We start from the raw sequence: 27,178 nt of genomic DNA on the forward strand, positions 1-27,178 counted from the left end.
TCTGTGATATAATTTTTACAAGATGCTTGCTTTGAGGCTTGCCAGTCAACTTTGATTTTGAAAGATTGTACTGACACCGATTGTCTTTAGCGTGTTAAGATTCAGGTTCCAGCTTAGGTAATCACTTAGGCTTCACTTAGGCTAATGTGTGCTTTTGGTACAGGGCTTTAGTCGGGTTGACAGATCTTAGTCTCAGTTCTGAGCCCAAGCTGAAGTCATGGTTCCAAGCAAGACACTGAGGCCCTTTTCAAAACAACGGCTTCAGCTCATTTGGCTTCAGGCTAGCGGTTGTTTTGACAGTTGCTCGTGCTGTATGATACACACTCAGGGGCTTCAGACGAGAGGACGGAGCCTGAAGCTGAAACCAAAGCCGAAGCCGTAGTTTTGAAAAGGGCCTCAGTAAAACCAAACACATGCCGGAAGGACAACAATATTCTGGTGCCCATACAAGAAGCTACTTTTCCAACGTTCTATGTCACAGTGTGCAGGACTCCCAACATTTAAAGGTGATCATGATGGGTCTAAAACGATATCCTGAAGATCCGTTTACATTACTTCATGGGTTGTATAAGTACGGGTTTACCATTTTATGTAAGAGTTTGATTGAAATGAACTTTGGATATCTGTAACAACTCTTACCAAATTCTACACTACCACTACAGCAACAAGTAAATAGGTTCAGTTTTATGATAATTTGATCTTCCAAAGAAAGATGGTGAAAATCTAAAAAATAATTAATTAATCAACTCTTGTTTGTTTACATTGCATAATCCTGTTTCAACAGTAGGTCTTTAAACAAGCTACTGCTTTTAACCAATATTTACATTACATACTATTAAAGCAACTGTTTCAATCACTTATTCTCATGTAATGTTCTCATGATTTTGCTATAAAGCAGTAAATTACAAACCCTATCATGTTTTGGGTGTTTTTGCTAGATCCAAATTTCTCAAACCGACACTTTGGTTTTTATTGTCACGCTTTTCTAACACAGAAGGTCTCTATTTTGTTTGTCTTCTAGATGTAATGTATATTACAAATATTAATGCAAATTATATATTATTGAACTGTTTTGTTATAATCTGAGATATAGTTTTCTTTAACATAGATGTACTATCATGCAGTTTAGTGCAATTTTAAGGTGGTAGCTTTGTCCTCAATCCATTTTTATGTACTTGTGGTTTTATGTCGTTCTTGTTCAGTGTAGTGCAATATGTTTTTTATTTGACGAACTTGCCATAAAAAAAAGAATGAATTAAAAAATTGTGTAGCAATTAAATGACTGATGTTTCATTTTGTATACTTAGAAAGTTGACTTTGATCTTTAGAGTGTGATTTTTGTAGAGTTAGGAGTGGGTATGCAATATAGGCAAAATATTATCATTTTCACCATCCTTTTGGTTAGAGGTTTGCATGTAAATTTATGCAAATTTATGCAAATCTCCCTGCAAGTATACAACAGTGGATGGCACAATGTTCTGAGATCACTCCCTACACGCTCCACACTGCAATGATGATTGTGGGTGAAGGGACAAAGTAAATTATATAAAAGAAATATTCTGTTTGTATTGGATGAGAAAATAATGTATTTTCATGTCATTTTATGAATTGAAATTTTCTCTGATTAAAACCACTGGAGTGTACCTTTAAGGTGGCCAAATATTAAAACCACTGGAATCCACCTTTAATGTGGCTGAATATTGAAATCACTGGAGTGCACCTTTAAGGTAGGCCAATTTTCAAAACCACCGGAGTGCGCCTTTAAGATGGCCAAATATCGCCACATGAGGGCGCTCGACCTGGTAAATGCATTGTGCACATTTCCGTAAAAATGTGGTCTTTGTGGACGTCACTTTCGTTGTAAAAATGTATATTTTCAAGTAAACCTGTGGCAAGTTTGGATTTTTTAAACCTGGATTCGAAATCTTCAGCAAGTTCTATCGGCAATGGGTAAGTATAAGGTAATCTCCGAGTAATTCAGGGGTCGTGAGACTGAATTCAAAATGACTGAATTTTGGGGCGCGAGACGTAACCGGGTACACAATGATCAATTAACAATGGTCAGACTACGGGCGGGTGCCGGACACGGCTCGCCCCTCGGCAAGTGATGGTGCTCCGGCGCTACTTCTAGAACTAAGGCTCCCACGTGAGCTCACAGGGGAGCCTTATAGTTTCTAGGGGTTTCTAGAAGTACCCCGGTGCCAGTCAATTGCACCAATGTCGTGCACCATTTACGAATTTATATTTATAAACTCATAGTTCATAGTCATACAGCATGATGTATGACGTCAACTGTCCTGACTTAGTTTACAATTTTAGTTTTTAATTACATTAATTAACATTTACAAGATAATATATAGGCCTAATTAATAATAGTAATTTGAATAAAAATGTATGTAGTTTTGATTTGCCCAAATTGTCAACAATTGAATTTCATACAGCTGCACTTCCCCCCCCCCCTTCCCAACCGGATTTACTTTTGGGGGAATATCCCCAGCCAGATCCTCGAGCTCCCATCCATCGGGGTCTTTAAGGGGATGGTTGGAGCAAACATCTAGCTACATCTACATGTTACCTCCCATGTTTTTACTGGCACCTTGTACAATAAAATGCACAGGCTGCAACACTTAGAAATAGAACCGCACATAAGCAGCTATCCTTGGCATACATCCTAACTGAAGGACTATGCCAAGTACTGATGTAGAAGTAGAAGTATTAAAAAGTATAAATTCTATTTTTGAAACATTAAATTGATATAAAATATAAAGAAGAATAGATTAATTTAATGTAGCACTAGTAGCAGCATGTGTGGAGGTTGTATTTTTGTACATCATGAACTATGACTTTATTGAATGACAATATACAAAATGTTTAAAAATCCACTACACTAGGCCTACCATCACTCAGCCACCAACTCCCGGTTGGTCTTTGAGACATGATCATCACGTAAAAAAATGGCATGCCCTCTGTCTCCCTGGACTGCTACAAATATTCATTCTACCCTCGTACCATCAGGATCTGGAATAGATTACCTTAGGTACTGTCGTCAGTGCACCCTCCATCCAAGCATGTAGGCTTGCAGCCCTTCCGGAGATCCGGGTATTGGGCCCGCAAGTTTACGACACAGATCCCTCTTGTTGCTCCCTCGAATGTGCAGTGTATATAATGTTCATTATTTTTGTCTTGTCCTACACTTTTATTGCACCACTGGTCACGGCGTCATGCACAGCACATCATCCCAGTTTAGCTTTCACCAGCTGTAAAGGGATAAGTCCATCAAGTACATGTACCAGCTACAGGGGCATTCCAGGGGTGGAGGGTGCCCCCCCCCCCCTCATGTTCTCTTTTTTAAACACATTCCTTTCCTCATTGCAGTTTGTACACGGAAGTACGCCCCCCCCCCCCAAAAAAAACCCTCTAATATTTCCCATGCAATTCTTAAAAGATACTGACTGCTAATTCCATTAGAATGTATTTAAATTGACTCTGCATTTGTAGCTATCCAGTGTCCATAAAAGGCTCCATATTGTGCTTATACTTGACTTATTTGCATACGATGTCCATAATGTGCTTTTCTGCATACAATGTAGTAAAGTCCTTATTCAATTGTGTTTTTAAGTTGACAAGTGGTGAATGCAAACTGCTTGATACAATGATACTTAGTGGAGAAATCCCTTTGCTGCGACACTGACAGCTAAAATGCCTTGAAGAATAGGGTGTTTGAGTCCAATTCATGCATTCCAACTGTTATATAACTAGTCATTGCCTTTGATGTGAAGATTCAGTTATTGTACAGTTGTATGGGTTTTGACAAACAGTATTATATGTGATTCAACCAGAACCCTGCATAACACTATGGGGTCATGGGCTAACGAACAGCATGGTGAGCTATGCAACATCTCCCTGTATTTAAAACCAATGGGGGACATGAATTTCTGTCATTATGTGCATTGGATTGCAGTGCAGTAGTGTTGGTCTGATAAGGACTGCCACACTGTTGATTTGCCACACCGTGTTTCTGCTCTGTAGATAGCATGTTATGGAGGACGGTTTGCTCATAACTTGTTTAGTGACTGGCCAGCCAGGACTCTGTATTATACTGGTTTCAACTGGTTTCAACTGGTTTCAACTGGTTTATGTATTTTACTGGTCTGCAGTGTATGTTGCCACATGGAAGCTTCATACTGAACTACTGTAGCCAGCCAGAAAATTTTAACTGGTCATCTTGTGTTTTAACTATAATTTGGCCAGCAGACCAACTGTTGAATTTGGTGAAGTTGGATGAGAATTAGACTTGTTGGTTTTTGTTTTACTTTTAATACATTGGAAAAAGTGATGTTTTTTTCTAACTTTTTGCTTAAATTTTGTGTGCATTCCCCCCCCCCCCCATTTCAGAGTAATTTCCATTACGCCTACATCTTGATAATTTAAAAATAGTGGGACAACTTTTTAATTCTCTTCCAACAGGTTGATACTTTATTATTATTGACATGTTTTTGTTTGTATATATTTGCTTTATCCACAGCGTTAGCATTCCACCATGTATCCACCGATATCGACCCACCGTGTCCAGGGTGTTCAACGTACCTGATTGAGCCTTACATCAGATGTATGGTCTGTGGACCTACACACCTCAACATATGTCTTCAGGTAGCAGTACATTTAATTTTTGTTAGAAACAGTGATGAAAATCTGAGCAGGTTTACATATCTTTTCATAGGCCTCCCTGGATATTCTTTTTAAAGCGTGTCTTACAGGCTTTCATTTGCTTGTCTGGAAAATTGTTCTTGTATTTTTAAACAGTCTTCAAGCATAAAGCAGGCATTTTTTTCCTGTAGATTTTTAGTTCATTGCAATGCATTGTAAGTCTTTGAAGCAGTGCTAGCCGCTTTTTTGAATATTTGTACCCTTTAACTCACAAATATTATTCCTGATTTGTTTGACCCACCAGTGTTTTTCCAAAGGATGGGAGAACGGCAAACACCACAGCAGCCATGACTATGACATCATCGTAAGTGAATCTTCAAACCAAATGTATTTCAAACTGAAACGGTTAACAGGAATGGGCCCAATTTCATGGCTCTGCTTACCGCTGAATTCTGCGCTTACGATCACTATTCCCTGCTTACAGGCAAGCGTTGAATTTCTGTGCTAGCCTTGTAAGCGTAGAATGCCTAGTAACGTGGAGTGTGCACGCGCAAAAGCCATAATTCATCGCTAACACGTGTAATACGCTTAAGGTAAGCTTATGTAAGCGCCGATTCTGTGCTTATGGTAAGCAGAGCCATGAAGTTTGGCCTGGATGCTTTGTTTCGGGCAAGAGCACCAAGGCATTTCCTTCTTGGTGAAGGGCATCTCCATGGTGAGGAAATTATAAATTTATTTTGGAACATTCAAGGGGCGTCAAGGCCCAGGGGCAGCAGGCAATTGCCCCCGTAAAGTGTCATGTCTTGGTGACGTTTTATTTCATTAACATTGTTTTGTTTCTTTGCAGCATTCAATATATTAGATCAGACAATGTCAGTCATTCAATTTATTAGACAATCAGTCATTCAATTTATTAGATCTATATTATACTGCATTTTCTGCTGGCATAGTGAATATATCCCGTATAAAACTATAGATGATGTTGAATGATGAGTATCTTGGCTGTGGGTTTGATGCTGACTGGGTACTGTAAAAGGAACCCATCACATGATATCACATACATGTAGAACCTGACAATACATCTATCGTATAGTGCATTCCATGGTCATAAAGTAGGAGGGTTGACTGTGTTTTGTGAAGATGCATTTACCACAATGTGTCATAATGCAAACTGTCACAGCGCATCTATCACATTAAACAACAATTTATTTATAATTTAATTAAATTATTTGTTTTGGAACATTCAAGGGGCGCTAAGGCCCAGGGGCAACAGGCAATTGCCCCCGTAAAGTGTCATGTCTTGGTGGCGTTTTATTTCATTAACATTGTTTTGTTTCATTGCAGCATTCAATTTATTAGATCAATGTTCAAATTTAAAGAATAATTGTTTTCAAAAAGGTTCAACAAACCCCCAAAACTTTAAGTGCTTTAAAGGAATTTCTAATGCCCTATTACCTTTCAGACAAATGCTTTTCCTATTTTGGATCAATCCTGGAGTGCAAAAGATGAGAAGAAACTTCTGGAGGCAATTGCGGATTGTGGAATCGGGAACTGGTAAGTTGCAAATTGCTTCACTTTTTGAAGTCGATATTCTTTACCCTTATTCCAAATTTAAAATCTTATGAAAATTGTAGTGCCACCCGCTGCTAAAATATAGGATTCACACTTTTTAAAAGGGGCTTGAATTTTGGAGATAAATCCACCAGACAATGTAACCTATGTTTACATTCAAACCGCCCTCTGTTGACAAAATACTATTTTTACGTCATGTTTCGCCTGGCAAAGAGTTGCGTAGTCATAGTAAGATTGCGTACACTTTCTAGCTGGCTGCCAAAACACAAAGGTTTTGCCAGGCGGTATGCGCGCGAATCATGTTATTGTTTTCTTGTGACGTCGGAGGTCACATCGTCTATCGGTCAACATTTTTACAAGACCATATTCAAAATGAGTTGAACAAGCACTAGGAGAACCCCAACCCAAGCAATCAGTCAGGGGCTGAAAAACCAATCCACCTGCAAGGCTCTGTTCTTAACCGGGGTCCTCGGAATGAAAGGCAGGGCAAGAAACCACTGAGCCAACCTAACATCTCTAGGATGGCAAGGGGTCTTGGGTTCGAGTCCCACCCAAGTAATGAGCCTGTGAATTTTTTTAACAGGACTTGGGAGGTACTCGGCATTGGAGAACTCTTATGGAAATATATGGACATTATAATTTGCATCATATTATTGCATTTAAATCTCAGATCGGCTTGACTCCGTCTTATATTGCAAATCTTCTTGTACCTTATGCCCCCTCTCGCACTCTTCGTTCTTCTGCTAAGTCCCTTTATTTAACTATTCCTAGAACTTCCTCATCGTATGGCGATCATGCCTTTTCAGCTTGTGCTCCTAAACTTTGGAACGCTTTACCTAATAACATCAGGCGCTGTAGTTCTCTTCCATTGTTTAAAAACTTGCTTAAAACTCATTTATTTAAATCCTCTTACACTTAGCTCGTTACATGTCTTGACAGTAGATTATTCATTGTATAATTTTGTATTACGTTCTATAGGGCCACTGATTTTCCGCGATCGCGGAAAACGGACGGAATTCGCGGAATCCGCCCTTTGAAACGGAAAACGGGATTTCAGAAAATTTGATTTTTTTTTTTTTTTTTTTTCTTGACGCCAAAACTATTGAAATTGCATTCTTTATTAAGATTCTTTTTGTTAAACTAAAAAGGCATCAGAAATCAGACCATTAAAAAGTACGAGATCGTAACCGTGGATCATTCTGTTCTACTTCACACCATCCTCAATGTTTACACACATGATGTACACACGTTGTTAACATGGTTAAGCGAAGGGCATTATTCGCGGCACGTTTTAAACATTTTTTGTTCACCCAAATTGCATTTTCTCCCTCTCTTTTACCAACAATAATACACAAACTAGCTTACCTATGATCTATAAGAACACATACAATGTTTTTTCATCTCGGAAAGGTCTAAAATAAAACCGTAAACTGTCAACATTCTGTCGCCAAAGCGAAAACAAAATGGCTGACATTTTGTTTGTGGATGGAGAATGGTCACGTCCATAGACTTGTTCCCAAGTCTTTGATCATGCTGAAACAGCGCCCTCTTGTGGATACACTCCTGTCATTATCCTACAATGTGGCTGATGCAGAGAATCAACTGCAGTTTTAGACTTGGAATCAAGTCTATCACATCATGTGCATTGATACTGCAGTCACAGTGCAACCTTTTTAGAACAGCAGTATACAAAATAATCCACAATTATAAAAAAAAGTATTTTTTTGAAATTTGTCAGTTCAAATGAACATTTTACGAAGTCAACAGTGCAACTTATCACAAATTGATTTTTATAAGTGTGTCCCTGGGTATTAAACAACCTTTTATCTAATTAAAAAAAACATGAAACGGAATTTTTTGTGCCTGAAACGGAATTCATGTTTTTGCACTTTTCTGAAACGGAAAATCAGTGGCCCTAGTTCTACATTTCTTTTTTGTGGTATGTATTGTTTTTTGTTCTGCGCCTCTGAATAGGGTCTTGTACACTAGATAGATGGCGCATTATAAATGCATTATTATTATTATTATTATTATTATAATATTAAGCCTGGTCATTATGTTAATTTACAGGCAAGATGTGGCCAATCAGGTGACAGGACGGAGCAAGCAAGAATGTGAACAGCACTACACCAAGATGTTCATTGAGAAAACTAATACGCTATTCCCAGGTAGGAACTTCAAGAAACATCGTTAGTAAATTTTAAAGACAGTGGACACTATTGGTAATTGGCAAAGAGCAGTCTTCTCACTTGGTGTATCTCAACATATGCACAAAATAACAAATCTGTGAAAATTTGAGCTCAATTGGTCGTTGAAGTTGCGAGATAATAATGAAAGAAAAAACACTCTTGTCACACTAAGTTGTGTGCGTTTAGATGGCTGATTTCGAGACCTCAAATTCTAAATCTGAGGTCTCGAAATCAAATTCGTGGAAAATTTCTTCTTTCTCGAAAACTATGTCAATTCAGAGGGAGCCTTTTCTCACAATGTTTTATACCATCAACCTCTCCCCATTACTCGTCACCAAGTAAGGTTTTATGCTAATAATTATTTTGAGTAATTACCAATAGTGTCCACAGCCTTTAAATGATATTGGGTTAGACAAAAACAAATTGACTAGCGCAAGATATGAACCAACGTCCGCCTAGAAAACTTTTTTTTTTTCCAACACCAAATCATTTAAAATTTATCCAGTCAGTTTCCCTTGTGGTTTGCTATTCAATTTTATGAAAACTAAAAAACTGTGTGTGGCCGAGCGGTCTAGCACACTTAGCTCAAGTTATGATGGTTGAGTCATGGGTTTGAAGCTGGTCATGAAAAACATGTGTCGATGAGCAAGACATAATTGTACTCATCATCCATGAGTACAAGGGTACCTGCGAGGGTTGCTATTGTTGAACGACTGTCCGTGCTGTATAGTCGTAAGGAGTGAGATGTTTAGGGTTAAATTCAGAGTTCTTAAGAGATTTTTTAAAACTTGTTATTTTTTTGGCAGACTTTCCGGAAGAACTGAAACCTGGTCCGTCCAAAGCAATTCCTTGTCGATGTAAGTATTCAGATAACTTTGCAGGCGTGACTTAAAAAAACAGTTTTCCTTTTTTTTTTTTTCTTGTGCGCTCATTATATCATATTGCAGGCTGGCATAGTGCATCAAATGGTCAGACAGTAGGAGGGTTGACTGTGTACTGTGTATATATGCATTCACAACATTAAACCGCATTGCCTGCTGGCATAGTGAATAAATCCCATGTAAAACTATAGATGATGTTGAATGATGAGTATCTTGGCTGTGGGTTTGATGCTGACTGGGTACTGTAAAAGGCACCCATCACATGATATCACATACATGTAGAACCTGACAATACATCTATTGTATTTTAGTTTTCCTTTTTTTTCTTTCTTTGGTGTTTCTCAGCTGTGCTACACAAAACCTTGTGTTTTTACAAACAGCCCTGCGTAGATCTCTTGATGTGAGCACACTGTGTGGTGTCAGTCTTGAACACCGCACCACTACCCTTCCCCCCCCCCCTTAAAAAAACATGATTCATTTGAAGTGGAGTGCGTCCTAATACTTGCATTTTGTTACACATGTACCAAGGCACCTACAAGTTTTTAACAAACATGTGCACAGAGCATTTACATTTGAGTAACCAATCAGCATTATTTTCCAGCGCTTTCCTTCCATGGAATGTTGATGGCGAGGTAACGATACAGTGCGCTGCCAATGGTAGTAAGCTTGCTACTCTATTTTGACATTTTGCATTGATTTTGTGGTTTAGAAAATTTCTAATATACTATATATCTAACATGAGATTTCATTGGTTGTTTAAGTGAGTGAGGATCCCGTACGACCAATCAGAGATTCCCAGAGAATGTTGGATATGGCTGGCTACCAACCTGCACGTGGGGACTTCAACACGGTATGTTTGTTATTGTTTATGGTAGACTGTTTATTTGTTAACAATTTTAGTTAACTTTTTGATCGATATTATACCGCATTTTCTGCTGGCGTAGTGAATATATCCCGTATAAAACTATAGATGATATTGAATGATGAGTATCTTGGCTGTGGGTTTGATGCTGACTGGGTGCTGTAAAAGGCACCCATCACATGATATCACATACATGTAGAACCTGACAATACATCTATCGTATAGTGCATTCCATGGTCATAAAGTAGGAGGGTTGACTGTGTTCTGTGAAGATGCATTCACCACAATGTGTCATAATGCAAACTGTCACAGTGCATCTATCACATTAAACAATGTGGATTGTATTGAATGGTCAAATAGTAGGAGGGTTGACTGTGCTTTGTTCACCAAGTTCACTGCATGATACAATATTGCAGGCTGGCATAGTGCATCTATCATTCAGAACTATTGGTTGTTACTGAATGGTCAGACAGTAGGAGGGTTGACTGTAGACTGTGTTTATGTATTTATGATGTTATTCTGCATTGCCTGCTGGCATAGTGCATATATATACAATGTATCACATTATAAGTTATCTCACAAGCGCGAGTGGAAAACTTCTGCGTCCTATATCCAACGAGGGGGGCAGACGTATTTCCACGAGCGCACGTGTGATAACGTATTTATCTTCAAGCAAACTTGGCGCGTGACATAGAACACACAAGACGCAGATAGTGATATTAGCCGTGCAATATAGGTTTATATCACCATCATTCTGCGAATCTGATTGGAGGATTAGCACGTACTTGAAGACAAAAAACTATAAAGATAATGTTGAATGATGAATATTTGTCTCTGTTTGATGCTGACTGGGTACCGTAAAAGGCACCCATCACGTGATATCATAAAAAAAGCTGACAACACATCTATTGTATAGTGCATCCCATGGTCAGAAAGTAGGAGGGTTGACTGTGTACTGTATGTATGCATTTACCAAGTAATTCCACCATGCACGCTGGCACAGTGCCCTAACCACATATGGCAATGTGGATTTTATGAAATGGTCGGACAGTAGGAGGTTTGACTGTGTATTTTTATAATACTATACTGCATGATCTGTCATTTTTAATCAATGTGGATGATATTATTGTTTGTGTTTTATCATACATCAATGAGTGCTTAAAGGGGCTGTGTCGCCATGATCAAGAATGGCTGTACATGAAATTATGAACTGTCACTCATTAACTGCATGTGTGTTTGCTCAGCGTAGATATGAGGCAGAAGGAAGGCATGTTTGTAGTAACTGGGGTAAGGCCGAGTCACACTGCGGCGATTACGAAAAAGAGAACCCATTCTATTGGTTGAGTTGCTCCACGCAGAATACGCATACGCTCATTCAACCAATAGAATGCCTTCTCTTTGCGTTGTGATTGTTTTCGTTTTCACTGCAGTGTGACTCTGCAGCCTTTAGATAGAGTTGATGTCATGCCACAAACCTGATCCTTTAAAGACTATTGGTAATTGTCAAAGACCAGTCTTCTCACTTGGTGTATATCAACATATGCATAAAATAACAAAGCTGTGAACATTTGAGCTCGATTGGTCGTCAGAGTTGCGAGATAACTATGAAAGAAAAAATACCCTTGTCACATGAAGTTGTGTGCTTTTAGATGCTTGATTTTGAGACCTCAAATTCTAAACTTGAGGTCTCAAAATCAAATTCGTAGAAAATTACTTCTTTCTCGTAAACTATGTCGCTTCATCGGGAGCCGCTTCTCACAACCATCAACCTCTCCCCATTACTCGTTACCAAGTGAGGTTTTATGCTGATAATTATTTTGAGTAATTACTAATATTGACCACTGCCCCTTTAATCACTGCATACTTGCTTCCTGCAGGAATATGATAATTATGCGGAGTGGGATTTGAGAGATATCTACTTCCATAATGAGGAAGATGAACTGTTAACCGGTAAGTGGAAAACCAAAGGTGTAAGCACGAAGAAGCCATTCAGAATAGTCAATGTTAGGACTTGCCCTTTTAATGTGCAAGGTTACATTGTCTTAAAGACGCTGGACACTATTGGTTTATTTGTCGAAGACCAGTCTTCTCACTTGGTGTATCTCAACATATACATAAAATAACAAACCTGTGAACATTTTAGCTCAATCGGTCGTTGAAGTTGCGAGATAACAATGAAAGAAAAAACACCCTTGTCACACAAAGTTGTGTGCTTTTAGATGGTTGATTTCGAGACCTCAAATTCTAAACTTGAGGTCTCGAAATCAAATTCCTGGAAAATTACTTCTTTCTCAAAAACTATGGCACTTCAGAGTGAGCCGTTTCTCACAATGTTTTATACCATCAACCTCTCCCCACTACTCGTCACCAAGAAAGGATTTATGCCAATAAATATTTTGAGTAATTACCAATAGTGTCCACTGCCTTTAAACAGATTCAGGAAAAACAGTGAAAAACCACATGTTTTCACTGATTTTAAACAGTCAGATTTCAGACTCACAAGATCAAACTGTTTCAAGTTTTCTTTTCTTCACTTTGACCATCTTTTATTATTGTTTTTTTTTTTTTTTTTACTTCTCGCCACAAATTCTAAAATATTACTCGCACAAAAGAGAACAATTAAAATGTCAAATGGATATAGAGAAGGCACTGGACTTGAGGAGGAAATGTTAAATGTCAAACAATTTTTTTAAATTTTGGACAAGCAATTGACACAGGAAAGTTGCAAGGAAATCATAAACTGCATTTTTTTCTGCAAATCTGTGAACAATTATTTTCAATCTTTTCAATGTTGTGCACACCCTTTAAAGCCAGTGGACACTTTTAGTAAACAGTGTTGTCCAAGGCCCACACTTTGTGTATCACAACTTATCAAGAGAAGTCTTTCACCATTACCTTCTGTAAACCCTGTGAGTTATTTGTAAATCTGTGAACTTTAATTTTTTTTCTGTTCCGAAAGTGTATAATGGCTTTTACAGGTTTAACCAATCATGAAATGCTGGAATATCTCATATTTAATTAATATTTGGTGTCTCCATTTATGTTTCTACCTAGAATTAAAATTTGCTGCCGTCGACATCCATCAGTCCAGGAAAAAGGGACGACAGAGAAGAAAAAAGTAAGTCAAGTCTTTGTTGTTTGGTTTTATTCCAATCCATAGTCTGGAAATAAACTAAGGCCATGGCCTCCGTTGCTTGTTTCTCAGCTATTCACTAATTGCAGGCTGGCAAAGTTTGAAACATCTATTATTCAAAACAATGTTGATGATATTGAATAGTCAAACTGTAGGAAGGTTGACTTTGTACTTAATCTTCAGGTAAACTTAAATCCTCAACTCTTATTTGTCAATCCAGAGAAACGAGATTGTGATATTAACCTATCGACCTATATTGCACTGCCGAGGAGTGAGTTCTTATTGTTCTCAAAGTTTTGAAAGATGGTCTAGGCATGATTAAGGTATATTGATTGTCTCTAAAGACACAAAAGCAAGATTTTGTTTTCACTCAAGTTTTTTGTCCAATTATTCTGAGAGGCGTATCATCATGGAGCATTTTTTCATAACGCTGTAATCCTGCCACTGCTGCCAAAAGATCCCAAAAAAGTACTCTGTTGGCCCTTTGATATACATACCATTCAGATTGGTGTCCACGCACGAGTTGTACCACCAGCCTCCCTTGTGACGTACTGCGCAGTTGACGTCAGGTTTCAAATCATTCTCATTGTCTCGTGTAGAGAACTTCATACCTAAGTGCCATCCCAGGGCGTTCCCAGCGGTACTCTCCCGATTGTACGAGTCAAAGTGAATAGTGAAGTTGTCGCCCGTGATCTGCAAGGATTCATACTCGGCCCACGATTCATTTTTATACCAGTCTTCTAAAGTGACTCGAAGTTTCCACGGTCCGATGGACTCAGTCAGGGTGCGTAGGTTGTCGTTTCCTAGCCAGAATTCACCGGATAAGTTGCCGAACCCGATACGGTAGTCAGTCCAGCCTCGATCGAAGTCCTCACTGCCATCTTGTCGCCTCTGAATGACGGTCCAACCCTGACCATAAGTGTCCATGTCACAGTAGACTTGAAGGGTGTTGTTAAATCCTGTAGGAAGTATACTATAGATACCACTTTCAGTGTAACCTGTATCAAGAAGCTCCTGGCAACTGCTGTAATAACGCACAGAATCAAAGTACACATTGCCAAAGTGTGTAACAAAGTCATCAGGATACTGAGCCCTGGTCGTGTTGATTAACTCGCACAGATGATTGTCAATGTTGTAATTGACCGATTGGCACTGAGGATCAGCATGGCAGTAACTCACACAGACGACGTGAGATTGGGCTACATACTGTTGATATGAAGCGACCTGTAATTGTTTATTCTGTGTAGTCAGAAATGGCTGAATCGTCATCTGTTTGTTACACGATAACACATCGAGTGTACTTATTCGATCCACAGTCATAATGAGCAATATTAAAAACAGTTGAAAGCTGTACACATCCATTTTCATGTGGAAGTACACTTGTTAAACAAGCCCTTCAATGAAGGAAAGAAAACTGATTTTGTTTGCCACTTAATTTTGTTCATGTGTTCTTGATGCCAGTTAGATTGAATGAAGTGTTCATTATGCCTTGCGCAAGAACCAATGTTTACTAAAAAGGAGACAGTATTTGGGAGTGCAGTACACGCAGCTATCGTAAGACTGCAAACTGAAATAGTGTACTTAATCTGTATCTTATTATAACACCAAAGCAAAAGTATGGAATGTAATGCACCCACTGTGGCAAGCAGTGATTGGCCAGTGCTTTATTCGGTTGAAGTCACTTACACTGCAAACATGCAGGTTATAGCCAAATCAAAATGTGAGTACTAGCTAATTTTGCCAGTCATTAACAACATGGTCATTGATTGGATGTTGGCTGTCTCTGGGTTCATTAGAATATCAAGACCTTTACTAATGTAAGATGATTGGTGATTGGTCACTTGGCTTGTGCTCGGAGTAATAGTAATATTCTTTAGATGTACCGCAAGGCATTAATTAAGTCTGCCTCGCCACGAGCAGGTTCTGAAACAATTTTCCACTTGACTTGTCATCTTTTGTGGATGTAATATTCCATTTTGCAATTGGCTTGGTGAATTTTCTTCCTACACTTACCAGACTTCAAGGTTGTGGCTACAGACTAATTGATTGATTGAAGCTGCGAGGCTATACAATAAGCGATGTGCGTGTGCATGGCATTGTTTGTGTTGGTAATCATATTTGGAGTGTGCCTACTCATGTTGATGCTTAATTTCATTGCCATTGTGTTACACCTATCCTTTTTCTCTGCTTGTCGCCAGACTGTTTGGGTTTAATTATGGCGATTCAGGTACCTATATATCCAAGCCTTGGGTTTTAATGGTTTTGTTTACACTTACTTACTTGCCATCCTTGTAATTTCTAAGGGTTGCTCTAGAAACCGTTCCCTTGTCAACAGTTAGTTTGTTGTTTCACTGTTCCTAGGTTTTTCCAGAAGTTCAAATTTTATATGTCACCCTCTCAATTTCTCAAGAGACTTTCAAGGATAGAGGCTACAGCAGTTTGTTCGCTTTACGGTTTGTGCTCTTTAAAGTTGTACTGGTAACCATGAATGATCGTGAATTTACTTTGAACCTACATGTACCAACCTTTTGATTGATTTGAGGTTTTGTTTGCATTTTTGTAGGATCATAAGAGATTTTGGATTAGTGAATCTGGCAAAACAGACACGTAAGTATCAACTTTTTTTTTTTTTTTTTTTTTTTGCTAAAGTTGATAGAAATTTTATAGAATCAAAACTAAATGTTATATTATTTTCTTTGTGCTCATAGTGCAAGAGAGAACGCACACAGAGGCAGTGCGTAGCCTCTTCAACAAGTTGAGGCCGTTCGCCAGACTACACAACCCGCTAGCACAAGACAAACTTCTTGAAGGCTTGATATGTAAGTTCAACCCCCCCCCCCCCAGCACAAGACAAACTTCTTGAAGGCTCGATATGTAAGTTCAATACCCCCCCAGCACAAGACAAACTTCTTGAAGGCTTGATATGTAAGTTCAACCCCCCCCCCCTAGCGCAAGACAAACTTCTTGAAGGCTTGATATGTAAGTTCAACCCCCTCCCCCCTAGCACAAGACAAACTTCTTGAAGGCTTGATATGTAAGTTCAACCCCCACCCCCAGTCTTGTAGCGTTTCATCTCTTGACCCACTGCTCGCTTGGACTCGGTATTTGAGACTCGGCACCAGTGTTACCTTTTCCAGTCAAACGAGAGATGACCCACCTAGCTATTTGCACTGAAAGTCTTATGAATTTTTTGCCAATATCATTACCTTGCTTAGGCATTTGAAAGCATAAAAATTTGTGCACAAGGGTGTTTTTCTTTCATTATTCTCTTGCAACTTCGATGACCAATTGAGTCGAAGTTTTCACAGATTTGTTATCTAATGAAATGTTGAGATACACCAAGTGAGAAGACTGGTCTTTGACGATAAACAGACTGAAATGTATGACAGACTGAAATCCATGACGCAACCTTTAATACACATTGGTTTAAAGAAAAAAAATAAACAATTTAAGGTTGGTTTGCTGAACTAAATTTATGTAATTTATTTGTTATCAGATGAGCTTGATTTGAAGACAGAGATAGACAGATTGCAGGAATATCGCTCGAATGGAATCAAGAATATGATTGGTAAGAAACACTAGTTTATCATAAAAAATATGTTCATGGTAAAAGTGCCACCAGTGTGTGTGACCTGGTTCCTCCTGTCAGAATCTTCTCTTGCATACACTCTTGCTTTGCTGAGATACAGAACAAAGGGTCATCCCAACAGCTTTATTCCACTTACTTAATCTCTATGGCACTTCTTGCCTGGTGCATGTTTCCCTCCATCCTACAACCTGGACTGTTTAAGAGGAATGACAATTCCTACCTTCAGCTCCCCCTGAGTTGATTAAATAGTTTGTCTTCTTGTAACCCCAGACCAAGAGTGGCTTTTAGCCTTTTTTGTGGCAAACTTGCATAAAAGTAACCAGGGGTAATATTGTTAGAAGCGCTTTGCGACGCCCCTTCGGGTGTGTAAAGCGCTATATTAAAACCTAGTTTTATTGTTATTTTATTTTTTAAATATAAAACAAATTTAAAATTAACAAGTTTAGTTTTTCCATACTACTAAACTGTTCAGATTGGAAAGATCAAGAACCATTAGACTTTTGATAGGATATTCCAATGATCACTGTGACCCTTGAACTTTGACCCCTGTAGGTGCTAGACTGTATGACAGGCTGAAAGTCAAGCGTCTGAAGAGAGAGAAGACTCATCATCTGACCAACGTACTTGCCACGAGTCAAGACCCAATCGCATGCAGGCAATGGTTGCTCCGCCAGGCTCTAGTGTAAGAAATATTCATCCTAATGACAAATTTTTATTCTTATTCTAATATCAGTGAAATACTGAAAAATATATAGCGCTTCTGCATCCCATACCCATGGAGTATAACACCAAGTTGTGTATGGGTTACAGATGCGCAAAATTTTTCAGCACTCTACAAGTTGTGATAGCGAATTTATCTTCAAGTAGACCTCACCAACAGCTTAACACAATATTTTTTTCGTATTCCACGAGTGCGCGTGTTATAACAAATTTATCTTCCAGTTTTACGTACGTCAACGCGCAAAGTTTTCAAATTTCAGAGTGTTATTTCGCGACAACAGCATGCACGCACACAAAGTTTAGAATGTAATTTTTGCACTGTCCGTATACGGAGCGTGACGCATTGACATTCACAATATGCACTGTGTAATAAAAACAGAGGAAGTAGGATATATGTTTTTATCCTCCTAGTAGTTTGAGCATCTAATTGGTGGATTAGCGCGTACTGGAAGATAAAGGGTGATGGAGCAGCTGTACGTCTTGCATTAAGCTTCAAATAGCTCCATCTGCAAGTTAAAACAGCACAATACACAGGGCTTACTGTATATGCTGGAGTTATTTAGTGGAATTGAGCTTGATCTTACTTTTCTGTTTCTAGTGATGCAGGACACACTGACCTACTGCCAGCCTTACCCAGTGGAGGTGAGTTTTGCCATACCAGGGTTCAAATGGAAATTATTTTCAAACGGATTTTAGTTTGTGGTAAGTGCTCATGAAATTTAGCATATAATTTGTTCACATCCGGCTGTGTGTTTATGAATTTCAGGTCGAAAATCCGCACCACCGCTAGATCTGACTGGTTTCGCTGGTTATGAGCGACTCAGCGAAAAAGAACGAGAGGTTAGTTTTTAAACGGATCATAATCAAAGAAGGAAAAGGGATCTTCTAATGCTATTTTCTTGACTTTGACAATATTTCCTGTGAAAATTTTTAGGGATTGGTATAAGCTTTATAATCGGTGAGCTTTCAGATTGATACAAATCTTTTTTGATTGAAGTAAGAATTCCAGTACATTTGTCCCTCTTTGTATGCTGCACAATGGAAGTCCGGGATGTGAACATTCTGTTATTCTGAGTTAACACAATTGACAGTTTGTTAAATCTATATTTTGCATTGCATATTAAAGAGTTCTGCCTGTTATTAAGTCAACTGTAGATAACCATAGTTATAGAGTATAATACCTAGCTCAGCCGCGCGTACATACGTGGGTTCTGGCATGGGGGCGTTCCCGCGTTCATCTTCTGCCAGCACGTTACATTTCGCGCGTCCATAGTGGTTTAAGGCCCATCTCCCCTGTTTTTGTTTATGTGCGCTACCACCAGCACCTAACTTTTTAGCACCTCCATGAAGAACCAGAAATGTTTGCTTACGGCTTATGGCGCGTATGTACACGCGGCCGTTCTAGGTATAATATTCTATATCTATGTAGATAACAAGTTGAGAAAGGGTACACTCTACCTTTACTGTTTGTATTCTTCGCAGTATAGTAATGATACGACTTTTATGACTTATTTCTTTTAGTTGTGTGCAACAGTACGCATCATTCCAGAGGCCTACTTTGAGTACAAACGCATCTTCCAGACGGAGTGTACCCGGGTCGGTCATCTCAAGCTCAAGCAAGCTCGTAACCTGATAAAGATTGACGTTAATAAGATCCGCAAACTCTTTGACTTCTTGGTCAAGGAGGGGCTTGTGAATACCAGCTAACGTTAATTGGCCCTTTGGTAGATTTATATGTTTTGATTACCAGCTGATTTAAAGGAAATGGACACTATTGGTAATTACTGAAAATAATTATTAGCATAAAACCATTGTGAGAAACGGCTCCCTCTGAAGTAATGTAGTTTTCGAGAGAGAAGTAATTTTCCACGAATTTGATTTCAAGACCTTAGAATTAGATTTTGAGGTCTGGAAATCAAGCATCTGAAAGCACACAACTTTGTGTGACAAGGGTGTTTTTTCTTCCATTATTATCTCGAAACTTCGACGATCAATTGAGTTGAAATTGTCACAGATTTGTTATTTTGTGCATATGTTGAGATACACTAAGTGAGAAGACTGGTCTTTGACAATTACCAATAGTGTCCAGTGTCTTTAAAAGGTATCCTGACAGAATCATAGCAATGCGTCCACTGCCTGGGAAAACAAGTAAGCCTACAAGACGTGCGTCAACAAGACACGAAATGTCTTCTTGGCTGACAGCATTCAAATTTACAAAGGTTAAAGAATTTAAAAATTCACAACAAAAGCTGGGTAACAGCATACATCAATAGAACAGAAAGGGTGGTTTGTATCTTATTTAAAAGTTTATTCAGAAGTGTTTTAGTTGTCAAATAATTTGATTCAAAAGTGTTAAGGATAAATGCATTCAAGTACATCTATTGAACCATGTAAAAAGTGAAGTTGTTCTTTATTTATTCTAATATCATAGTACCACTCTTAGTAGAAAACTAACTCTTTGCAGATTTATTTTCTTCTTTAAACATTGAAAAGTTTTGGTATGAAATTAACTTTTCCAAAAGCCAATGTGAACATTTTGAATGGTTCAATAGACTGACTTTAAACGGACTAGCAGGGTTGACATTTTCAGTGAATACTCAATGGGACTAGTTAGCTTATTATTTAACTGGTTCATCAGCTTTTTCACCGGTCCATTATTTAAGGGTTTTCTTTCAAAATGAAGTAACATGAATGAGCAGTATTTTATATGCAGTGGTGGCAAGGCAATCAACTTGCCTGCCGGACTAGCAGTGTGTCTGATCCTCGAGTTCCAATTTCATAAAGCTGTTTATTAGCAGAAAATTCTGCTGGGCATATTTCCTTGCTAAGCAAGAAATGAGTGGGGTACCAGTCACAGCAATGGTAGCTGTATGGAATTCTGGCTGGTAATCTTATATTTTGTGCTTACAGGCTTTATGAAATTGGGCCCAGGTGTTTTCACTGGTAGGCCAGTAGAATTCTCAGTTAGCAAGAGCTAAGGAAACACTTGCCAGTTTCAGATGTTGCTTTGGTATAAACTCATTGCTATCCCTCAGACTTGTCTGGTTCTGAATGTCTGAAAAACATTTTAAAATACCATGTTTTTGTATAGGTTGGATATTGTATAAAGGTGTGTGCAACACACATTCTGTATGACAGACTTAAAGGGGCAGGCCTGCTTAAAGGGGCAGTGACTTCATGATCATAGTCTGCTTGTGGCTGGACCATAGAAACATGAACTCTAACCCAGTTACAACATGGTGCGTAGCAACCGTCACATCACAAACAAGAACTTTAAGAGTGCCGTCATTATTATCGCGCTTGCGTGCAATAACTGGGTTAGAGGTCAGAATTTAACGTCTGGCCACAGACATGCTTTGATCACAACACCATGCCCATTTAAGATTTGACATTATTAGTCTAAGATTTTTGTTGCTGAATTCATGAATGGAACAAGATGTCAAATTGAATTTCAAGACTCACATTGCAGTGTGCTGTTTAAAAATGCCAGGCTTTCTTATATTTCAACATTAATATCATAATTGCAAACTTTCATTTATGTAAATTGTATATATCTCCATAGCAATTATTATTGTAACAAACTGTATGATATTTGGGTGTTCCTGTGATGTTTCACAGGAGTGAATTGTAAATAAAACATGGTTTTTCTTTTGTAAGTCATATCTGTTGGTCAAAATGTGGTTTGTTGTCTCCAACATCTATACTGTTTTGAATGGATAACGGACCGTTCGTTTCATTTAAATTTGACTTTCCCTTAAAATTTAGATTTCAATTTTTGTGTTACCAAAAGTATTTTTAATGACTCTTTCCTTTCTGTTCTTTCTTATTAATTAGAACACATTAGGTACAAATTTGAACCGTAACAAATGTGTCTCAAATAGCAACAGAAGATGCAATCTTTTACATTGCCCTGTCATGCCATGTCAAGTAATGCAGTAGACCTACTTCATGAGAAAGTCGCAAAAATTCATAGATCATCCAAACTCATTGAGGTTTAGTCGTAATTAAGGCACCTTGTAAACTTTGTCTTTTGTGATCATTTGCTGGGGAGAAACCATGGTCCCTAAGGCCCCTCCCCCACCCCCTCACCTCCCGTCTCCACAATACGTAAGTATGGCAAACTTGAACTCTAGATGACCTTTAGACGACCCCGTCTAAAGGTCACATAAACCATCTCAAAACAAGAAAAGAATCCACCAATTATTAGCAAAGTTTCTTAAGAATGTCAAGAACAAAACTTACCTAAAACCTTCCGAGTTTCTTCATCCTGGTTTAATGGTTTTAGGGCGATGTTTGGCGATTTATTTCTCTTTCTCCAGGTAAAGGAGCAAAACTCTACAGTGAGTGCATCAAAAAATAGTGCGCCCAAACGTTTTGGGCACAAAGATATGAGACTGCGGATGCACACATCTTAACGGGGTAAACAAACTACAACGACAATGATTACTGCTAAAAATGTTCATCCGCATAATGCAACTTTTATCAAAACAATAATGTTATTAATAACAGGAAGAATCATTAGATTCAGTTGATTTTCTTCTAGAGAGGTATTTTCCTCTAAATACCTTTAAAAAACATATACATCTGTTTTGTTTTGAGAGGGTTTTCGGCCTTTATGCAAATTAGTACTCAAAGGCGGGGGGGGGGGGGTGATCGTCATGTGACAGGTCGGCTGTATCGTCGACGCACACTTTGAAGACAAGATGGAAGACGGCTAAACGTCAATGGCCACTACTCTTCAACAACTCCAGGTTTTACTGCAGATCTGAGGACAAATTTCCTACAAAGGTGTGATGGGTGAGTTAACAATCTAGTTGTGGGATTTCTTGTTTGATTTAAAATGATTTTCGCAGAAAGAATTTACAGAGAATCCCTTACAAACAGTTACAATTTGCACTGACACTTTTTACACTCCATGCAGGTGTGTGCACCTGTTTTTTAGTTTCCGGAGCACGTTCCGCAATTACCTACATGTACATACAAAACAATGAACAAAGACGAAAACTACTTGATTTAAGAGATGGAAGTTTGCATCGGGGAAACAAAATATTAATTTTGGTTTTGTGTGTTGCTGTTAGCAATGTCATGACTGTATACTATAGTCAGTACTTTCCCGAGCTCTGTGAAAAAATCACAGGCATATAGACCTTAATGCACATGACGTCATTTCAGTACAGCGCCCCCGCATTGAGGTCAAAAGGAGGTTGTTCATTGGCCAATCTATGTGCGTTTCGATTGTTTCGTCACTGTTTGACCTCAAATGGCGGCTGGATGACATCAATGCATAAGGTCTATTACTCTGGTGGGATTCAGACCCACGACCTTTGCAACAAAATTGTACCTAATTCTGTGGTGTGCTACAAATGTTTGCGGGATGCTTACATTTTAATTAGTAAGAGATTGCCTAACATCACAAAGCCAGATGACCACTTCAACTTCAAGGTGAGGGCTACAATCTACATCAATTTGGGCTGCCACTAGGGACACATTGCCACCTGGTCCTGGGGCTGAAGCAGTGTTCCCGTGCACAGTCCATGGATATGGCTATCATCCACTTACATAGGAGCTGAGCCTGGCTGGAGTGTCGGAGCAGAATGCCCTATCCTTCGCACATTTTTACATCTGAGTGCCTTTCTAAAGTGCACAAATGTCATGACCAGGTATCAAAGCCACACTGTGCTGTGTAAACACCAAAACGTGGGTCTGGATTTATTTTGCAATTCAGCCGCAAGATAAAGCAAGTTGTTTAGATGGTGTTAGGGCGCCCTCTTCGTGGTCACGGCATTATAAAGTGTTGCTGAAATAGGAGGAAAACAACAAAAACACTTCTCTTACAAAGTATTGCTTTTATTTTGTTTGCATAGGTCAGCCAGAGAGTCATGCCAGAGTTATTGTCAGTGGACATCCACCTCTCCACAAGTAGATGCATTGTACTTGCTGCTCAACATCAACGATGCCTTCTCCTCGGCAGGTAAATTTATAAATCATTAATTAAAACATTGTCGGATGAGGTTGTTCAGACTTTTGGCTGAATTCAGACTTTTTATGTCTGCCTTGTGAAGAAAATCAGACAATATTTTTTTTCCACAAATAAAGAAATCCTGCTCAATGGTCTACTTCTCTAGTGCTTTGGATACTGTTTCCAAAAGCTCCTTGGAATCTATAACCCCAGGGGTTACCAAACGTTAGAAATGACATCATTTCAACATACCTTTGAATTTGTATCCAAGTTTCAGACTTTGTTGTTAGTACTCTCACCACTGGGCCATGGATGGGCACTGTGATCAAGGGCTAAACTTAACTGTCACCAGTAGCACTTTAACACCTACGTCTTGGGCTGAAACACGGTTACAGCCATCATCCACTAGAAGCCTGGTTGGTAGAGCAGAATGCACTACTGGAACCTTCCCAACTTTTGACAAAGCAATTATGGTTAGGTTCACAAGGGCACAATTGTCCCGACCAGGATTCAAACCCTCTGTTTTTAATCATTCAATCTTTATATCATGTACTTTATTTGCAAATCTGTGGAAATTAATTTAGTTTTTCAGTCTACGTGCACAGTTAAACAAAATTACAGGTGGAAATTCCACACATATTTTCATTTTGCAATTAATTGATAATTGACACTGTGCATACATTAAACAAGTGTTTGAAAAATTACTCTTGTTTCTCGCACTCATAAGATGTGAAGCATTTTTAGTAATTTAGTAAAGAAAAAGTTCATTCTAAATACCAGGTGTTTCATTACTTATTATATTAGGACTGATTACAAAACATAACCGTTTCTTCAAGCATTTTTTAATTTTGTTGTTTGTGTTTTCCTGATGCAGAGTGAGAGTTTCCCTCTTCAGCGAGATCTATTCATCATCAAGTACGCCTAGATGTGTGACACAAAGCTGCTGATGATATGCCTCTGATGTACACAGTCTGCTTTAAAGTGAACTCCTCTCTTTGCAGGTAAAACTTCTTAAAGCAATAACAAATATTGCTATTTTTAATAATAATAGTGGCTTCTTAAATAGCGCTCATCCTTCACTCAGTGATGCTTAAGGTGCTTCAACACTGGTTTTTCCTGCAAGGTAATGTGGAACTATGTTTTGAATTGTAAAACCTACTCATTTTAACATAGCACCATGTAATGGTTTACAAGGTGCTGTGGGAAATATGCAAATGCCAATCAAACCAACACTGGGGCAAACCCCCTCTCTTTTTAATAAGTGCACTGGGTTCTTTTTACATGCTTTAGACAACACTCGGTACCTACTACTTTACGTCCCATCTGAAGGACGAAGCAATGGTTAAATGATTTTGCCAAATACAGTTAGTCTGTTGGGGTTAAAATTTCACTATCCTTACAGTTTTATACTTCCGAGGGATCTGAGATGGTTTAGGGAATGAAATACATGGTCAAGAGACCAGTGGTAATAACGTTGGAGTGCTATGTGTGTCACTGAGTGATGGATTTGAGTGCTGTATGAAGCTCTGATTATTTTAAGTCACGTTCTACACGCACTAACATTTTGTAGTAATACTATTATAACATTACATACTTTTGTATTTGCTGTTACAGAGCTCTCAAAGCTGAACTGAAATCCACGGAGCTATAAAGTGGATGTCTGTACACCGTCCATCGAGCTATAAAGTGGATGTCTGTGCACCGTCCATCGAGCTATAAAGTGGATGTCTGTGCACCGTCCATCGAGCTATAAAGTGGATGTCTGTGCACCGTCCATCGAGCTATAAAGTGGATGTCTGTGCACCGTCCATCGAGCTATAAAGTGGATGTCTGTGCACTGCACGTCATCAAGATTCTTTATCCCACTGAGAAGGTACATGCCTGATAGGGCCTACACGATGTTAAATCATATTACGATATCGGGGGTCAAATATTACACTGGACCATAGGCCCTAGGCCACTTACTTCAAGTTTCGGGCCAGTAAACTCCTGACCCTGACTAGACAAGTCTGACAGTCTTGTGTTTTTCAATTGACCTGTGGTCTAGTATCAAATTTGAGCCCTGAGTATCTGCTACAACATGGAAAAAACATAAAAATTATATTTGTTAAGTTGACATTACGAATGATACTTTCTTAAATTGAGAGGTGCATTTTGGGCTTAATTCTTTATTACTAAATGGAAGTTTTAGTGTTAAGTAGTTATTAATCGGTATCTACAATTTCTATTTGGGCATAAAAAGGTAATAATTAAGATGTTCAGAGCATTGTAGGACCACCTTTAATGTAGATATTTCATTTGTTTGTATTTCATAGGTGTGGTATCTTGAGGAGTCCTCAGTCACAAAGTATTTTCCTGAGACCTACAGTTGCCTATCACAGACCATTCTTCTCCTACTTTGCGATTGCATCATAACTGACACACAATGGAATGGCAATCATCTTTGGATATGCTGCTTGCTTTATTGAGTGACATGCCCCTTTCCTTTCACTAATTTAGAAGTGTAAAGAGTTACAACAGCAAGGTGCGTTGTGTTACTTTTTTTACACTAACAATAAAAAAAAGTAATGCATGTTAATAACTGCATGTCAAGTACATCCCCAGTGCATGAATAACATTGACATAAATCGTCAGCTCAGTGCTATGAGGTCAGTAATTGTAATTCCAAGTTTGTATTGATCAAAATGTCATGCGCTTACATTCAAAACTAAAGTCAAATTTCACAAATCAATGTTTTACCTAGAAAATTAATGTTTCTTTTTGATGCCTTGAAAGACCACTCTTAAAAAAACACATTTACCAGTTTGTTTTGATCAAAAGGTAATTATACTCGACAAAAATTAACAAATCAATGTTTTAAATAGAAACTTAAAGTTTCGTTTTGATGCCTTGAAGACCATTCTTGATCACGAGTTTCCATTTACCAGGAGCCCCAAAATATGCAAAAGAAATTTCATCAAACCCATTCAAATTGCACTAGAGGCCTAATAGTTCTGAGCAGACGATTTATGTACTTTTCATAAGTAATTAAAGTAATGAAGCAGTTATGCATTTGTGAAGTGATCAAGCTGAATGAGTCGTTTGTTTGAAATATCAGTATCGAGAAACAACCTAGAACAGACCAACAGGGGTGTTTCAAACATTTTTGTGTGTGTAAATTTAGATGAGAAAATATATTTAATTTCATATTGGCAACTTTTGATAAAAAATGTGTTAAAATGAGCATTGAAAGAAAATGTGCAGAGGTATTTTCAATAAACCCTATTTTCTTAGTTTCATTCTTTGTAGTCAAATGTGGTGTCAACATGGGGCTTAAAAACAAAGCAAAGGTTATTCTATGTTCAAATGGGTTGTATAAACAAAACTTAATTGGTTTGACAAACATTTCATTTTGCTTGATCACATCACATTTTAGAACTATTTTAAATAATAGATTAATTTATGTTGCCGGGGGGGGGGGGGGTTCACTTAATGGTGTTGCAGATGTGGGACGTTAGCAAGTAGATATAAATGCAGCCTCTATATACAAGCTTTGGTGTGTAATGACAACCTCTTTATGAGTAAACCAGGCGTTTCAATAATGTGGACACAATTGCGCAAAAAAGGGTTGAGTTTAAAGGGACGGT

General features: G+C 38.4%; 2 protein-coding genes and 1 long non-coding RNA gene across 3 annotated transcripts; 2 read left to right on the forward strand and 1 right to left on the reverse strand.

Annotated features, from left to right (window-relative positions):
• Positions 1–1,821: 1,821 nt before the first annotated feature.
• LOC117290422 (transcriptional adapter 2-alpha-like) lies at positions 1,822–19,425 on the forward strand. Its single transcript, XM_033771821.1, has 16 exons — positions 1,822–1,950; positions 4,526–4,650; positions 4,952–5,011; positions 6,110–6,201; positions 8,290–8,387; positions 9,215–9,265; positions 10,051–10,139; positions 12,029–12,101; positions 13,206–13,269; positions 15,848–15,891; positions 15,993–16,103; positions 16,781–16,852; positions 17,426–17,555; positions 18,192–18,235; positions 18,360–18,433; positions 19,115–19,425. The coding sequence occupies exons 1-16, from the start codon at positions 1,947–1,949 to the stop codon at positions 19,298–19,300; spliced, it is 1,317 nt and encodes a 438-aa protein (XP_033627712.1). The 5' UTR covers positions 1,822–1,946; the 3' UTR covers positions 19,301–19,425.
• Positions 13,557–14,814, reverse strand: LOC117290421 (ficolin-3-like). The gene has a single exon (XM_033771820.1). The coding sequence runs from the start codon at positions 14,650–14,652 to the stop codon at positions 13,672–13,674; it is 981 nt and encodes a 326-aa protein (XP_033627711.1). The 5' UTR covers positions 14,653–14,814; the 3' UTR covers positions 13,557–13,671.
• Positions 19,426–22,302: 2,877 nt separating the features above from the next.
• LOC117289913 lies at positions 22,303–26,871 on the forward strand. Its single transcript, XR_004518996.1, has 5 exons — positions 22,303–22,390; positions 23,458–23,564; positions 24,427–24,553; positions 25,167–25,425; positions 25,868–26,871. It is a non-coding gene; the product is annotated as an uncharacterized LOC117289913 (long non-coding RNA).
• Positions 26,872–27,178: the final 307 nt, after the last annotated feature.

The sequence above is a fragment of the Asterias rubens genome, chromosome 5 (genome assembly GCF_902459465.1).
Source record: "Asterias rubens chromosome 5, eAstRub1.3, whole genome shotgun sequence".
In the NCBI taxonomy this organism is placed as follows: domain Eukaryota; kingdom Metazoa; phylum Echinodermata; class Asteroidea; order Forcipulatida; family Asteriidae; genus Asterias; species Asterias rubens.

Coding starts and splice junctions, on each gene's coding strand:
- LOC117290421 (XM_033771820.1), bottom strand. CDS start 14,652: ATGAAAATGGATGTGTACAGCTTTCAACTGTTTTTAATATTGCTCATT.
- LOC117290422 (XM_033771821.1), top strand. Junction 5,012..6,109: donor GCCATGACTATGACATCATC/GTAAGTGAATCT, acceptor ATTACCTTTCAG/ACAAATGCTTTTCCTATTTT. Junction 9,266..10,050: donor CAAAGCAATTCCTTGTCGAT/GTAAGTATTCAG, acceptor TGGTTGTTTAAG/TGAGTGAGGATCCCGTACGA.